Here is a 16,080-nt window from a genome sequence, read left to right on the forward strand (position 1 = left end):
TCTAATCTGAACAAGTCCTTCATTGCTTGGAGCCTCTATTTTCCTATCTGTAGAATGGGAGAGTTGCACTAGATGGTCTCTAAGGTGCTTTTCTAGTCTTATAGCCTAGTGTATAGTCTAGCACGTGTGTGGTGGGGATTTGGGTGTGAGTGTATTTGTAAAATAGGAAACACTGCTATGCATCAGAGTCATCCAGGGAGTGTTTTATTTCTTGGCCTGATCTCAAAGCCACCTGGAGTTGAAATATATACATTAAGAAGGCACCCGATAGCTAATAGATAGCATTTGCTGAATGCTTATTATGTACCAGGCACTATTCTAAACATTTCCCACTTATTAACTCATTCTGCTCAACCTTCAGCTCTCACATACCCCAGGAACACACCTGGCATGCCCTGTCCTTTTAGGGGACACCAAATTGGTGATAGACGCAAATACATCAACATTTTATGGTAACATTTGGTCATAGTGTTATCAAGATATTCCAGAATGTATTAACTGCTAACTTTTCCTAGATTGCCATCAAAATGAAAATACGGTTTAAGCATTCTTCCAGAAAGCCCTCAGAGGCCCTCTAAAAGCCCCAGAGATTCTCAACCCCAGGTTAGGAACATGGGGTTAGGGGATTTTGAGGCAGCCAGCTCTGTACTGGTCCACCTGGAACTGTGACTCTTCATTAAGTAACAATTAAATCAAGTTCATGAAGGGCAGTGAAACTTTGGATAACCACCTGGAAAGATACAGAAAGCGTATATAAAGCTATGTAACTATATGAAGGGTTATATAGATCCAGGTATATACCCTTCACCAAGCTTCCCCTAATGTTACAATTTATATGACATTGTACAGTTATCCAAACCAGGAAATGATCATCGGTACAAATCCTTATTTAGATTTTAGCCAGTGTCCCCCTAACCTCCCCTTTCAGTTCCAGAATCCAGTCCAGGATCCCACGTCTTAGTCTCCTCCAGTCTGTGACAGTTCCTCAGTCTTGCCTTATTTTTTATGACCTTGACTCTTTGGTGAGTTACTGGTGAGTTATTTTATAGAATTTCTCTCCATTCAGTTTTGAATGATTTCTCATGATTAGATTGTGTGGTTAGGAATTTTTGGCAAGAATCCCACAGAAGTGATGTTATGTCCCTTTCAGTGCAGCATATCAGGATATCAGGGGATATGTGATGTTGATATGTCTTATTATTGGTGCTATTAAGTTTGGTCATGAAGTTACGGCAGTGCTGGATTTCTCCACTGTGAAGTTATTGTTTTCTTTTTTTTTTTTTTTTTTTTGTAATTGATCAGTTTCTTGGGGGAAATACTCTGAGACCATGAAATCTCTCATTTTCTCTCAGATTTTCACTCACAGATTTTACCATCCACTGGTGGATCTTGCCTGCAATAATTATTACCGTGGTGTTTGTCTAATGGTCATTTTGTATTTCTCTCATTCCTCCCGCATTTACTAATTGGAATTCTTTTGTAAAGAAGACCTGTCCCTTCCCCTCCATTTATGTTTTTTAGTTTATTATTTATGACATTAGTGTAGACTCATGGGTATTTATTTTATCCTATGGCTTATAATCGAACACTTCCATTATTTAGTTGTTCAAATTGTCCTGGCTTTGGCCATTGGAAGCTCCTTTAAGCTGGCTCCCATGTCTTTTTGACATTCCCCATCCTTTCTCAAGTACTGACTTATGTTCTGACTCTACAAGATGTTCCAGGTCTTCAGGTTTAACGTCTATATTTCCTGTCCCAGTCCTAGAATCAGCCATTTCTCTAAGGAGCCCCGGTTCCTTTGATGGGAGAATGATATTTAGAAACGAGGGTCTGGGCACTAGGTGTGCTCATCGTTACTGGGAAGTCGTTGTTTCTAGGCTCTCTCCGCAGACAGAGCTAGAAAATATATGTATGCATGTTAATCCAAGCTCACACACATCTTTTTTTCACTTCTGTATGTATCTATCTGAATATGCATGAAAAACCATGAGTCAATACCGATTTCTCCAATTCCAGTCCAACACCATAAGGTGGTTCAGTCTAGACTTCTCCCTTTTCCTTATCTGTAACTTCCTTCTCCAACAGTGAGAAACTGGCTCTCAGTATCTGTGATCTGTTTACTTATTTGTTCAGTCCTAGCATACACATGAAGAAGTTGCAGGATTTTTAACGCACATCCCTATAAGAAACAGATTTAGTAACCAGAACATAGTATTTGTATGTGGTTCTTTTTGTCTTTAGCCTTACAGTATCCAGTGAAAATACTACTTTCCAGAGTTACTCAAGGTGGTTCCTGAATTCCCCATTCCTTTCATTGCGGTTATACCGATCATTTAAAGTACGGTCAATGTGTTGTTTGTTTCCCATTTTTGCCCCCTGTGCCTCCCCATATCCTGGTTGATTTATTTCATTTGGGGTATGTAAAATATTGTTGTGGTTCTAAGAGTCAAAGCCATATATGGGGCTTCCCTGGTGGCGCAGTGGTTGAGAGTCCGCCTGCCGATGCAGGGGACGCGGGTTCGTGCCCCGGTCCGGGAAGATCCCACGTGCCGCGGAGCGGCTGGGCCCGTGAGCCATGGCCGCTGAGCCTGCGCGTCCGGAGCCTGTGCTCCGCAACGGAAGAGGCCACAACGGTGAGAGGCCCGCGTACCGCAAAAAAAAAAAAAAAAAATTAGTTTGTAGAAGAGATTCTGCCTTATGAGGAAGAGAGTGGTGACCGAGAAGGGAGGACGATAGGAAGGGGGAGAGGGAGGAGTGACCCAGGACTGGGCGAGCGGGGTCAGCGCGGCACCACATGCGTCAGTGCTTCTCTTACGTCCACCTGTGGGACTGAGTCTTCAAAGCATGGGCCTGGAATATTCCAGAACACCAGGGAAGCAGTGTGGGGTGCCTCCAGACCCTGGCCCATACTTCCGTCCCTAGGAGAGGTGGACCCTCCAGTTCTGCCGTTTTGCACTAAGTCCCCCAAGAAAAGAAGCTTTCTTCCCAGCTGCATGGGGGGCTGCATCAGGAAGCTGGACCCAGGCAGGCCCTGCCCCTCTGACTAGCCCTGCCCAGGAGGGGAGATGACCCCTGTCTTGCATCACAGGTCATGTCAACGTGTGAAGGGACAGTCTCCCTCTGCCCTTGGGCACCCCCTTCCCCCAACCCCCTCCCCCTCCAGCTCCAGGACTCACTGTCCTGTTCAGGGTCCCCCGTAAGGACTCACCCTTACTGGCTCAGAGGAGGAAGTTGGAGGTGGCAGCAGGCCCCGTTGTAGAATGTCTCAACACTACCCCGCTGTGGCGGGGGGCATTCCCATTCCTGGCAGCAGCTGGAATTTCACAACTCGAGCTCCTTTTAGTAAGGTGGCAACGGGGGTTGGGAGGGGGATGCCAGGGGAAACCAGGCCATGCCCACCAAGGCTTTGAGAAAAGGCATCATCCTTGGGGAGGGAGAGGTGCCACCTCTTCCCCATTCATCTCCGCCCCAAAGCCACGGGGGTTCTGCTGACAAGTCACCAGAAGCGGCTGATGACTGACTCATCAAACAGAAATGAGCGTGCCAGAGGGCCAGGTGGCGAGCCGCGGGGTGCTGGCTTTACCCCCAGGACAGCTCAGCTGAGGATCCCCGGCCAGGCTCCCATCCCTCGGCTCCCACGGCCCAGCGCCTTGGGCAAGTCCAGCCTCTCTGAAGACCCAGGGCAAGCTCTAGATGGCCTCAGGGTGCCAGGGAGGCGGGGGCACACCGGGAACTCTGCCCAGTGCCCGAGGGTAAGGTCTTGATCGTCTCCAGTGAACAGCAGAGGACACTGAGGCCAGGAGATGGGAATGTTACTCGGGGCCCAGAGAAGGGCAGATGCGTGGGCCATGGGCATTGGGGCGCACGCTGGGGAGCAGCCCTTAGCCTGTACAGGCTGCTCGCAGCGGCCCCAGGACACTGCTCTAAGGAGAGGGCTGCAGCAGAAGTGACATCAGCTGAGGATGTGCATTTGCATCTTGCCTTTGTATCAGTTACCCTTCAACACAATAGGGCAGGGTGACTCATTCCTGCTTTGTGACACAGCCAACTTGTCTGTCTCAGCAGAGACTGGGCAGAGGGATCTTTAAACCTAGTTCACAGGGTTCAGCCCTCGCTCTGAGCTAGAGAATGACTGGGCCCCTCAAGCCACCATGGTCATCGCCTGGTCCAGCCTCGATTGTTGCTTCTGTGGGCCCTGGTCCTCTTTCTGGAGGAGGCAGGGCTGCAGTGGACAGCTGGCATAGACAGACATGGCGGGCTCAAGATTCCCAGCAACTGGGAATGCAGGGCTCCTAATTAATGCTAGCTGATTGAGCCTGCACTCGCTGGGGTAGAAACATGAATTAGTTTTATTTGTCTCCCAGGAACTGCATCTGACTGTGCCGAGCAGCAGGCAGAGCCAGACTCCCTGCGTTGCTGCCTCCTAGCTGTGTGACCTTAGGCAAGTTGTTTAACCTCTCTGTGCCACAGAGTGCCCACGCGCCCTCCACCTTCCCCCAAAGGTGGTCCGACCTTCAGCCTCTTACTGCTACGTTTACCTCACCCGGCTGGGGGCCCTCCCGGTGAAGAATCAACAAAACAGCTCAAGTCTAGCTTTTCATCCAAGTATCCACCTCCACCCTTCCGCAAGGAGCTCACATCTTTGCCTTACCCAGCAGGGAGCCTGCCAGCGCGCCTTCTGCTCCTCTTAGTCCTCCCATGGCTCCCAAGTAGCCCAGAAGTACGTTTGCTGGCTGGATAGAGAGTGAGCTGAGAACAAAAGGGCAGCATCCCCTCCTGGCAGGTGTCCCGTCTGAATAAGGGATTCTTTTTAAGCCCCTCTGCCCTTGGCCTTGGGGAGAGAAAGGAGGACCTTCTGGAATGGTCGACAAGCCCTCCTCTCTTCCCGGTCCTCTTGTATTGATGGGGGTTGTGGAGTGGGCAGCTGTACCAGTTCTGGACCCGTACCTCCCGGCAAGCCCCCCAGCGTGGTTGCCAGCCCCCGGCCCTGACAGCTCACGGTGACTCTTAGCACTTTAGCAGGTGGGTCGTTGAGCACCTTCCCTGCCATTTGGGATTTTGGAAGTCCTGCTTTATATCCTTGTCGATTTTTTTCTGGCGTTGATTCTCCCAGCCCCTCCCGGACCCGGGGCTACCCCTTAGGCTCTCTGGGTCTCACCTCCTCCTCTGAGCACCGCCCCGGGGGCTGATCGGGGATGAATCAACCTGTGGGGACCAAGGCCTGCTGATGACATCTGGGCCAGCCACTCACGCTCCAAACTCATCCTTTTGAAGGTGCCTGGTCTTCTGGCTCCTCCAGTGGGTGCCGTCAGCCCTGAGCCTGCACAGGACCGAGCTCAAGAGGGTCTTGCACTTGGGTGTCCACTGCAGGCAGACGGACGAGGCCACATCCTGAGTGTTCATGCCCAGGGACACGCGTCCATGCTGGGCACCGGCACACCCAGGGAGGAGGGGCCTGATGTCTGCCTGGTGTGGCTCAGGGTCCACAGACCCCCTGTCTGGACTGCACACAAAGAGTTGGCACACAGAAGGCCCTAAGGTGACCGTGAAAGTTGCCCTAGAAGGGCCCAAGGACGTCTTTGGACATCCAGGTGCCACTAATGGAAACACCCAAGGTCCATGGTCCTGACTCACCAGTGAAAGTGTTTCTGATCTCAGTCTGCCACCTCAGCCGCAGAAGGGTGGGTGGCCTGGGGGGCTGGTCCGTCCTGGGCCCTGTGCTCCAGGTCTCAGCCCGTGGCAGGTCCATTCCTGCACCCAGACCTTTGCACCTGCTACCTCCTCTTTCTGGAACATTGTTCCCCCTCAGTTCTCTCCTGGCCTCCTCATCCAGCTGAAAGGTCCCTTCTGAGAGGCTCTCCTGACCTCCCAACGACCTGGGGGGGGGACTTGGCCCCCTTCCAGCACCATCACTTTCTTCTCAGCGTATATCCCCCTCTGCCGTGACCTCTTTCTTTATCTGTTAGGTCGTCCCCGTCTCTGTCTCCTACCACGGGGCATGCCTGCTTCATTCACTGCTGTGTCGTTAGTGCCCGGCACATAGTAAGGAGTTAGTAAATCCATGGAAGGATGAACGCATGCGTGCTGCTTTCTGTGTGCCCACCCCTGTGCCATCCCAAGGATATCACCGAAGTGAAGTGATGCTGGGCAGCTCACAAAGGGCTTCTGTTTCTCTGGGTGCCTGGTTCCTCCCTGGCTGGGGAAGTAGGACGTTTTGCCTACTGGGTCCGGGGTAGGATTTCCTAGCTCTTTGCATGTCGTTTGCATGGCTCAGCTCTGAGCTCTGTGCTTCTGCTTGTGGTTTCCTGGTCCATCCCCTGTTCCACAGAGCTGGACCACTGCTTCCTCGACTTCCTTCTATGACCTGGCTGACCGGCCAGCCATGGGAGTCTGCCTGGACGGGGTGAATGCAGTGAAATTCCCAAGGGAAAGTGGGCTTGTGGCAAAGACTGTAACAGGAGAGCTTTCGTGTCTTCTTTTCTTTTTTTTAATTTATTTAATTTATTTATTTTTGGCTGCATTGGGTCCTCATTGCTGCGCGCGGGCTTTCTCTAGTTGCGGTGAGCGGGGGCTACTTTTCGTTGCGGTGCGTGGGCTTCTGATTGCAGAGGCTTCTCTTGTTGCGGAGCACGGGCTCTAAGCGCACGGGCTTCAGTAGTTGTGGCTCACAGGCTCTAGAGTGCAGGCCCAGTAGTTGTGGCGCATGGGCTTAGCTGTTCCGCGGCATGTGGGATCTTCCTGGACCAGGGCTCGAATCCGTGTCCCCTGCATTGGCAGGCGAATTCTTAACCACTGCGCCACCAGGGAAGTCCCAGCTTTCGTGTCTTGAAAGCTCGCTCAGCGCGTCCACTGTGGCATTTAATCTTCCCAACAGCCCTGGGGGGTTAGTACCATCGTCACACCCATTTTACAGATCAGTAAACTGAGGTTCAGAAGAGTTTAAAGAAATTGCCCATTTGCATGGCTAGCAAATACCAGAGTTGAGATCTCAATCCAAGTCTGTTGATGCCAGAGGCCAGGATTATTTGCTGCACCGCACTACCTGTCACAGCTTCCTGAGGGACCCAGGAGCCCCGACACATCACTGTGAAGCTGGGCTGGCCCTGCTGGAGGCTTTCAGAATGTGGCCCTTGGCATGGTTCCCCACCTGGTGCTAAAACCCCTTCTTAGATCTCCTCCTCAGCAGCCCTCCAGCCTGAGCTAAACACCCCGGCTCTCTCCTCAGTAGGACGGGGGAAAGAAGGGTGTTCTTTTTTTTTTTTTTTGGCTGTGCCGTGTGGCTTGTGGGATTTCAGTTCCCCAGTCAGGGATTGAACCCGGGCCCTCGGCAGTGAGAGCGTCGAGTCCTCTAACCACTGGACTGCCAGGGAGTTCCCAGAGGAATTCCCAGAAGGGGGTTCTTTGAAAGACCAAGCCAAGCAAGTTCTTTGAATAACTGGTAACATTGCTAAGCCTCAGAGACAGCAAAGAAAAATGGCCGAAGTGGAGGTGAGGGCAGAAGAGGACCAGGGGCCTGTGGCCTGGGCACCCAAGCAGAGGGTGTGGCGGAGTGGAGGTGTGGCATGTGTGAAGGCAGCCCCTGCCGGGCCCTAGCATCAGAGCCCCCGGCGCACTGGCAGGGAGCTCTGTGACCAGGCTCCCTGGCCATCCCTGAGGGGTGGGGCACACAGGCCTGGAAATTCAGAGAAAGTCCCCCACGTGATCCTGATTTTTCCTTTGAGGTCCTCCTGCCCAGCACGGGGGTCTGGTCACGCCACGGGCACTCCCTGGGCTGTTGCAGCCACTCACCCCTGCCGGGGGTGGGGGCGGGGAGGGGGAGGAGGGCCGCACCTCTCCACTCCCCCTGCCACCCCTCGCTTCCCGTAGCCTGTACTGGTGGGCCACAGGCGTGCCCCGTCCTGCCGTTCTGAGCCGCACCGCCAGGAGCCCAGGAGCCGGTCCAGCCCCGGAGGCAGCTGGCTGATGGCACCGGCTGTGCGTGCCCGCTGTCTCTGCCAGCTGCCCTGCTAGGCCATGTGCTTCTCGAGTCCGGGGTGTTCCAGGCTGACCGGCGTCTGTCCCCCATGCAGGCGATGACTCAGGATGCAGCCAGGGGCCACGACGTGCACGGAGGACCGCATCCAGCACGCCCTGGAGCGCTGCTTGCACGGGCTCAGCCTCAGCCGCCGCTCCACCTCCTGGTCAGGTAGGTCCCAGGGAGCCGGGGAGGTGCATCTGGGGCCCAGGGGAGCTGCAGGGGCTGTGGTGAGCACTGGTTCAGGCACGGAACTGGCAGGTTCCGGTTCCAGCCCTGTGTGTGACTCCGCGGACCTCACTCGGGCAGGTGCTCAGCACAGCAGCTGATGGAGAGTGGCCCTCGGTGGGTGGAAGTTTCTCCTTTCCCCCAGGCAGCCTTCCTCATCCTCCTCGTGTGCTAGAAGCTTAGCTCCCTGAAGAAGGTACTGGACCAGCTTAAACATGCCACACTGCTGATTTCAAAAGAGCAGCTGGGTATTTCTAGACAGTTCTCCCCAGAATTCTCCTGTTTCCTGGTTTCTCGTTTTCTCCACAGCCCCATCCTCCTCTTCCCCATAGAACAATGGAGAATCTCAGCAGAACTTCAGGGGATAGGAGGCCTCCATATTCCATGATCCCCAGGACTGAGAAACAGGGGTATCTGCAGGCTGGGGCAGTGGTCTCCAAGGCTAGAGATTAACTTAATAACTCCTTATGCTCATAAAGATTTTCCGCGCCTCACTTGCCTCCCTAACTACCCCACGAGATAGATACCCATGCTCCTTGAACATAACTGGTTCCTTCCTACCTCAGGACCTTTGCACTTGCTGCCTGGAATTCTTCCCTCAGAACGACGCAGAGCTGGCTCCTTCTCATTCAGGTCTCAACTCAAATGTCACCTCCCCTCAGAGGCTTTCCTTGGCCTCTGGAATTAAGCGGATCTGACTTAAAACTGTCTCTCACTGGCTGTAGGAACTTGTGCAAGTCCCTTAGCCTCTCAGGACTCACCTGCCTTGCCTGTAAAATGAGAATAATAACAGCAGGAACCACCTTCCCGAGGGGGGGATGGGAGATTCAATGGAGGTGATGTGTGAAAGGCCTGGCACCTTAGAGGTACATAGTAGGTGGTCACTAAATGGCAGTTTTCTTCCTTCTGGCCTCCTACCCAGGTTTTAATGAGACTAAGCTTCTAGAATTGAGGGGCCATCAAGTCAAAGAATACAAAAATACCTGACTATAGCAAATTTTACTAAACCCCGTGACCATATGAACACATTGCTTGGGGCCTGCAGCACTTCAGAAGGAGCTCGTGCACATGAGGGGGGCACTTCCACCCCCACTGTTCTCATTCCCCATCACACACACACACACACACACACACACACACACACAGACCGCAGACCTCTGTGACTGCCCCTTTAATTTGGGGGGAGTTTACCCATGCTGACTGCAGGGAAGCAGAGACTGACAAAATAAGAAAGTCTGGGGAAGTTACAGAGTGACAAAGTACTCCTCATAGCTTTCAAAATAGAAATGAATGGCGCTTCCCTTTCCCGGGCTCCACTGCCCAGCAGTTCCGGGAGGTCCCATGGCTGTTGCAGACTCAGCCTTGTGTCCTGGGGTGGCGATCTCTGCTTCTGTGCCCCTTCCCTGCATCTCGGAGGATGTGGGAAAGCTGGTGCTCTCCAGAGGCACAGGGAGCAGAGTCGTGGCCAGTCCTTGGCTTCTAAGGGAGATCCCAGCCCCTCTCTGTGTCTCTTGAGCCTCCTGTCTATGCAGGAAGAAGAAACTTATCATTATCTTGATGGGGCCTAATAGGGTCGAGTGTGTTGATCCAGAATTTCCTGAGACTCTTACTTCAGAAGGGAATGCCCCAGTGCAGCCCCAGGAATTGCCACTTCCCTCCAACCACAACTGACCCCTGGCCTCTCCCTCCCTTTGCAGCTGGGCTGTGTCTCAACTGCTGGAGCCTGCAGGAGCTGGTCAGCAGGGATCCAGGCCACTTCCTTATCCTCCTGGAGCAGATCCTGCAGAAAACCCGCGAGGTGAGGGCTCGGCCTGGGTTTGAAGGGCAGCGCTGGGATCAGTCTCATAGAGTCGAGAAATAGGTCCCCACAGAATGTCAGTTCTGGGGTGCCTGGACCACCAGGGGGCTTGATGGAGGCACTGGCAGCCTGAGTTCTCTGCTTCGGTGGTGTTTGTGGATTGAAGGCCTTAGGAAGGGGCGTGGTCCTTTTGCTATGAACATGTGCTGGGCGAGCCAGGGTCCCCAGTTTAAGCTGCTTCTTAAGACAGACATTGCTTGTAAGTCAAGGTGTCGACTGCAAGGGAGGGAGGACGCGCTCCCGAATTCCTTTCCCCCAAAAGACGCAGATGCAAAGAGAAAACAAAGATGCAAAAGAGAAAACTGATTGGAGAGGTAAACCGAGACCTCCTCTAACAGTTCAGTAAACAGGCTTTTATGACTCAGAAGAAGAGCGTGTTTAAAGCTGATCTGGGGGACTTCCCGGGCCGTCCAGTGGTCAGGACTCTGCACTTCCATTGCCGGGGGCATGGGTTCGCTCCCTGGTCAGGGAACTAAGCTCCCACATGCCATGTGGCCAAAAAAATTAAAAAAAAACAACAACAAGAAAACAAACCTGATTTGGGCTGGGGTTCCAGCACAGGCACGAGTCCCTAATGATGTTTTATCTTTATTTTTAAATACATGACTGAGTTGGAAAACACATGTCTTTCTCAGCTGTCCCTTTACCTCTAAGAAAAAAGTCTTGGTTTATCAAGACACCCAAAGTTTCAATTCTGGCGCCACCATTTACCTGGTGCTTTTATACGCTGATCACAAGGAGACCAACTCAGAAGAGCTAAAGCACCTCTGAAGTGCTTACCTTATAAACCCAAATATAAAGGAACAACTACTGTATAGCAACAGGGGAGGGTTTTATAGAAGGGACCAAGCAGCAAGTGTACTGGACACATGGTCTATTCTGGACCATGAAGGAGAATTCTATTTGATCCTGCTGCCGTCACCAGGCACAGCAGAGGTGGTGGGGCTTTCTCTGTTTCTTCAACACCCATGAATTCCAGAATGGGTTGGGAGACCACTAGTATTTTGACCAAAGAATTCTAACTTGTGTCTATACGTGCTTGTTTGTGGTGTGGTGGGTGAGCTTTATCAAAGAGATGATTCACAAAAGAATAAATAGAACTTTTAAACAATATGGAAAATGTTGCTTCAGTTATAGTCAAATAAATGTAAATGAAAACCATAATGACACAGCTTTTGCCTAGCAAATTCGCAAAAACATTATAATAACCAATGCAGGGAAGGGTGTAGTAAAATGGCACTTTCATACATACACAGTATTATAAATGGCAAAATTCTTTTGGAAAGCAATTTGGCGATACATTTCGAAGATCGTAAATATGTTTACAGTCTTGTATCCACTCATTCCACTTCTTGAGCTCTATCCAAGGTAAGTAATCCAAATTATAGAAAAAGGAGTGTACACAGAGATTTTCACTGCACAGGTACTTAAAATGCAAGAAAATAATCTCAAGTGTCTAAAGCTAATAAATTATGGAGATCTACCAGAAGGAGTATTATATAGGTAATAAAAATGATGGATAGTATCCAAGGGTAGAAACAAAATTTAATATATTAAAAAATTGCGGGGAGTTCCCTGGTGGTCTAGTGGTTAGGACTCAGCACTTTCACTGCTGGGGCCTGGGTTCTGTCTCCGGTTGAGGAACTAAGATCCTGCAAGCCTGCAGAGCCGCCAAAAAAAAATTGCATCATTAAAATTTATTAAATGGTTTAGGGAAAATTGATTAAACGTTTCCAAAAATATGGAGTGAAGTTCCAAATTCATATTATACAGAACTCTAGGTGGATTAAAGGTTTAAATTTAAGAAAATGAAGCTTCCGAGAAAAGAACAAAAAACATATATGAATATTTACATGAACCTTGCATGCAAAAGTGAAAATCCATAAAGGAAAAGGCTAACACTTGTAATTTATGTACATAAAAAAAATCCGGAAACTTCAAAGACCAACAACAAACCGGAAAACATATTTACAAAACAAATAATAGATAAATGTATAACTAGGAGGGGGGGAAATATGGTCTTCGAGATGATGTTGCAAAGCAGAAATCCACTTATAATATTGTACGTAAAAGACGTGAAGAGTAAAAATATACAACTCTGCAGAGGAAAATACACAGAGAAAAATGGTGTAAGGAGAAGTACACTGAAATATTAGTTGTGGCTGAGTTTGGAAGGGGGATATCGTGGGGTTTGTTTTTTTTTTTTACTTCTATTTTCTAAATGTTTGTCTTGTGATTACATTACTTTTCACTTAAAAAAAAGAAAAGAAAAAGAAAAGAAAGAAACAGAGAAGAGAGCAGTGCTTGGTTGTGCACCTGTGATGAGCCTGCCCCCCTCCTGTCCCCCTCACAGGTCCAAGAGAAGGGCACCTATGACCTCCTCGCCCCCCTGGCTCTGCTCTTCTACTCCACTGTCCTCTGTGTAAGTTCCCGGCTGGGGCAGGCTGGGGGAGGTTGGGGAGGAGAGGGAGAGCAGCCTCCATGGAGGGGGCAGAGCCCTCACAGCTCAGAGGATAAACACACAGAGAGAGAAACTGTCCACCAGTGACACTTCAGGTGGGTGTCACTCCTCTGATGGCTTCAGATTAGCCATTTGAGAGGCCTCCAGTAAGTCCACGTGGATGCCGTCGTGCCTGGAGTATCTGGGCACCCATGGAGGGGATACGGTCACAGCCCTTTCACAAACCACAGGAGAGATTCTGTTAAAGACATGTGATGTCCACCTCCTTTTGTACCGCAGTGGTCAGTTTCCCCCAGTGCCGTCACCCCCTGTTCACCAGACCGGTGGCATCAAGTGACTCCAAGTACACTGAGTCGGTCCACTTCAAAGAATAAACACTGGCCTCTCGTGGGGATATTTAAGTAAAGGCGGTTTAGACATTGAAGACCATTCCTCGAAAGGAGTGGCAGCAGTGGCACCATTTAGGTTGACCTCCAAGGTGACAGCTTTTCAGAGAGGCCCTCTTGTGTATTTGGTAAATTGTGATGTTTGGTGAGAACAAGGCCCCTGTAGTAGAGACATCCTTGGGCACCATCTCGCCCATCTGTAACTCACTTCCTGTGGGTAACTTTCAATTCTGCCTGCCCTCGTCCTGGGACACACTGCTGCCAGGAAGAGTGTGCCCTTTGTGGAACATTCCAGAAAGGAGCAGGGTCTGCCCTGGAATATCAGCGAGCTTCCTCTGACCCGGACCTCTCTGCTTGCCGCTCCCTCTCCATCCCAGACTCCACACTTCCCACCAGACTCAGATCTCCTTCTGAAGGCCACCCAAACCTACCACCGATTCCTGACCTGGCCCGTTCCTTACTGTAGCATCTGCCAGGAGCTGCTCACCTTCATCGATGCTGAACTGAAGGCCCCAGGTAAGTGTTGAGGTGTCACGCACGTGGGGCAGGGACCGTGCGGTCAGGAGGTTTCCGGCTTTTCTGAAACTGGGCTTTGGCTGTGACCCCCCTCACTTCATATCGTGCAGCTCGTCTCTGCCTGTGGCCTGCTTCACAAGCCTGGAGTCCCTTTTCATGCTTCTAGTGCTCTGTGTCTGCATCGGCATCAGACGGCTGACGGCAGCAAACACCGGCAGTGACCCAAGGAGGGACTCTTAGGGGTAGCTGAGCAGGGCTTCAGGGCAAGGAGACCCCGCCTCCTGGCCTGTGCCTCTGCTCTGGTTAGCCAGGGGGTCTCTGAGGCTGCCCAGGTCAGACAGAGAAGCCCACACACAATGTTGACAAGAGGCCCTTGTTTGTTCTCTTTACCCCGGAACACGTAGCGGGATGCACGTGTGAACGGACTCAGTTCTGGCCGGGGAAGGTGGCTGGTACCAGGAATGAACAGGTAGATGGGCATCACGACAAGTGTGGGCAAGGGCCAGGTACTGTCCGAGTTTTCATATGTGGATTCTGAAAAGTAGTTCTTGAGAAGTTGCAGGTGCTATAGCAGACGTGAAAATGAGGTCTAGGAGAACTCTTGTAGAGCCAGAAAAACACAATCAAGTATGATTTACTGAGAGGTGGTCCCGGAGTAGAGTAATTCATCACATCAGTAGCTCAAAGGAATAAAGTCACACAAACATCCCAGTAGATGCCTCTGAAATGTTTGATAAAATTCAACTTCCATCCATTCCAAATAAAAATATTTAAGGTAAAATGAAAAAAAAATTAACATCCATTCCTGATATTCAAAGCCCCTCTAATATGTGGAAACTATTAATATATGGAAGGATCCTTAATAAGGTAACAACCCACTAGCAGCATTTCCATTATTAAGTCAATAATCTTCCTCTTCGTGCTTGTAGGTATTTTGCCCATGAAAAAGAAAGAAAGAAAGAAAGAAAGAGTATTTCCTCTTTCAGGAAGATAAAATTTTAATTACATAGAGATCAAACAATTGCTTATCTGTCAAGACTAAGAGAATAACCCAAAGTACTGTCAGACTAGTAATCAAGTCGCTAAGAGCTTTCTTATATAATAGCATCAACCAGTAAGAAAACATAATGTGGAAAAAAACAATTCACAATAGCAACTAAAAATATAAGCTAAATAAAGAAATGTGAATAACCTACATAGAGAAAACAAACTTTACTGAAGGATAAAAAGTTTAAGAGACACTGCTGGGTTGAATCAATATTGTAATGACATCAGGTGTTATGGAAATACATGTAAGTGCAGTTAAAAATACCAATAATATTTTTTTTAATTTAACAAAATTAAGTCTATTGGACAGAATAAATGCTCTACAGTAGGATCTATTATGTACTTATGTATGCTTAAGGAAGAGTAAGAATGGGATGATTCTCTGCTAGGTCTTTAAAAGTACTGTAAGGCTATAGTTATTAAAATAGTACACTGTTGGTATAAGAATAGAAAATTAATGGAACTAAATAGCAAGGAGCAGATTAAATGTATAAAAATGTACTATATGCAAAGCAGCATCCTCAAATCAGTGATGTAAACAATCGGTCATTTTATAAATGGTATCAAGATAATTGACAGACCAAAAAAAGGAGGGGTTTAAAATTCTATCTCAAAAAAAAAAATTAAGTTCTATTGCAAACATAAAAATAAATTTCAGATGGATTAAATGTTTAAGTGTGGAAATCAAGACCATAAAATTAAAAAAAAAAACCCATAAAAGTAACGGAAGAAAAATAGGTTACATGAGCCTAGCTACAAGGATGTTCATTGCTGCATTCTTTTTAATGACCAATTCCAAAAAACTTAAATATTGTACATAGTTGAATATATCGTAGCAAAGTCATTTGGTGGAATCCGCCTCACTTATTAAAAATGAGATCACAGAAATAAGGTTACTGAGATGAAAAGATGTTGAGTAACGTGTTGAGTAAAAAAGCAGGACCGGGGTTTCCCTGATGGCGCAGTGGTTGGGAGTCCGCCTGCCGATGCTAGGGAACACGGGTTCGTGCCCCGGTCCGGGAAGATCCCACATGCCGCGGAGCGGCTGAGCCCGTGAGCCATGGCCGCTGAGCCTGCGCGTCCGGAGCCTGTGCTCCGCAACGGGAGAGGCCAAAACAGTGAGAGGCCCGCGTAACGCAAAAAAAAAAAAAAAAAAAAGGCGGCCCCCCCCATACTAAGTATGTTATAATCCCGTTTTTTTTTTTTTTTTTCTTTTAAATCTGTATATGCACCAGACCCTGTTTAGTATTGGGAGCGTCTAAGTCTCATCATGTGCATTAAATACTCACGGGACGGAAGTACCAAATCTTATTCCCTAATAATTCAGGGACCCTAGAAAGCGCAGGACTGAAGCTTTATATGAAAATTCCTTTGGAGAGGTTTATGACTTCCTTCCCCAACCGATCATCTGATCTGTTTGCCTAACCAATCAGCTGATCTGTCTTCCCCCAGCCAGTCCGCTGTCCGTTGTTACAGGCTCTAAGAGCCGAACAGGCACAGGCTAGGGTAGCCAAAGTCTACCCATTACATGGACCGTACCTCCTGGTAGAGACTTGGGTGGAAGAATTAA

At 49.4% G+C, this 16,080-nt stretch overlaps 1 protein-coding gene across 2 annotated transcripts in view; it reads left to right on the forward strand.

Annotated features, from left to right (window-relative positions):
* PIK3R5 (phosphoinositide-3-kinase regulatory subunit 5) overlaps positions 1-16,080 on the forward strand; it is a 70,922-nt gene that overhangs the window by 36,130 nt on the left and 18,712 nt on the right. For both annotated transcript variants that reach the window (XM_032617913.1, XM_032617914.1), the window contains exons 2-5: positions 8,070-8,185; positions 9,940-10,040; positions 12,454-12,522; positions 13,325-13,463. In XM_032617913.1, coding sequence (XP_032473804.1) covers positions 8,083-8,185; positions 9,940-10,040; positions 12,454-12,522; positions 13,325-13,463 — 412 coding nt within the window. In that variant the 5' untranslated portion in view covers positions 8,070-8,082. The remainder of the gene's footprint in view (positions 1-8,069; positions 8,186-9,939; positions 10,041-12,453; positions 12,523-13,324; positions 13,464-16,080) is intronic.

Source organism: Phocoena sinus, chromosome 20 (genome assembly GCF_008692025.1).
Source record: "Phocoena sinus isolate mPhoSin1 chromosome 20, mPhoSin1.pri, whole genome shotgun sequence".
In the NCBI taxonomy this organism is placed as follows: domain Eukaryota; kingdom Metazoa; phylum Chordata; class Mammalia; order Artiodactyla; family Phocoenidae; genus Phocoena; species Phocoena sinus.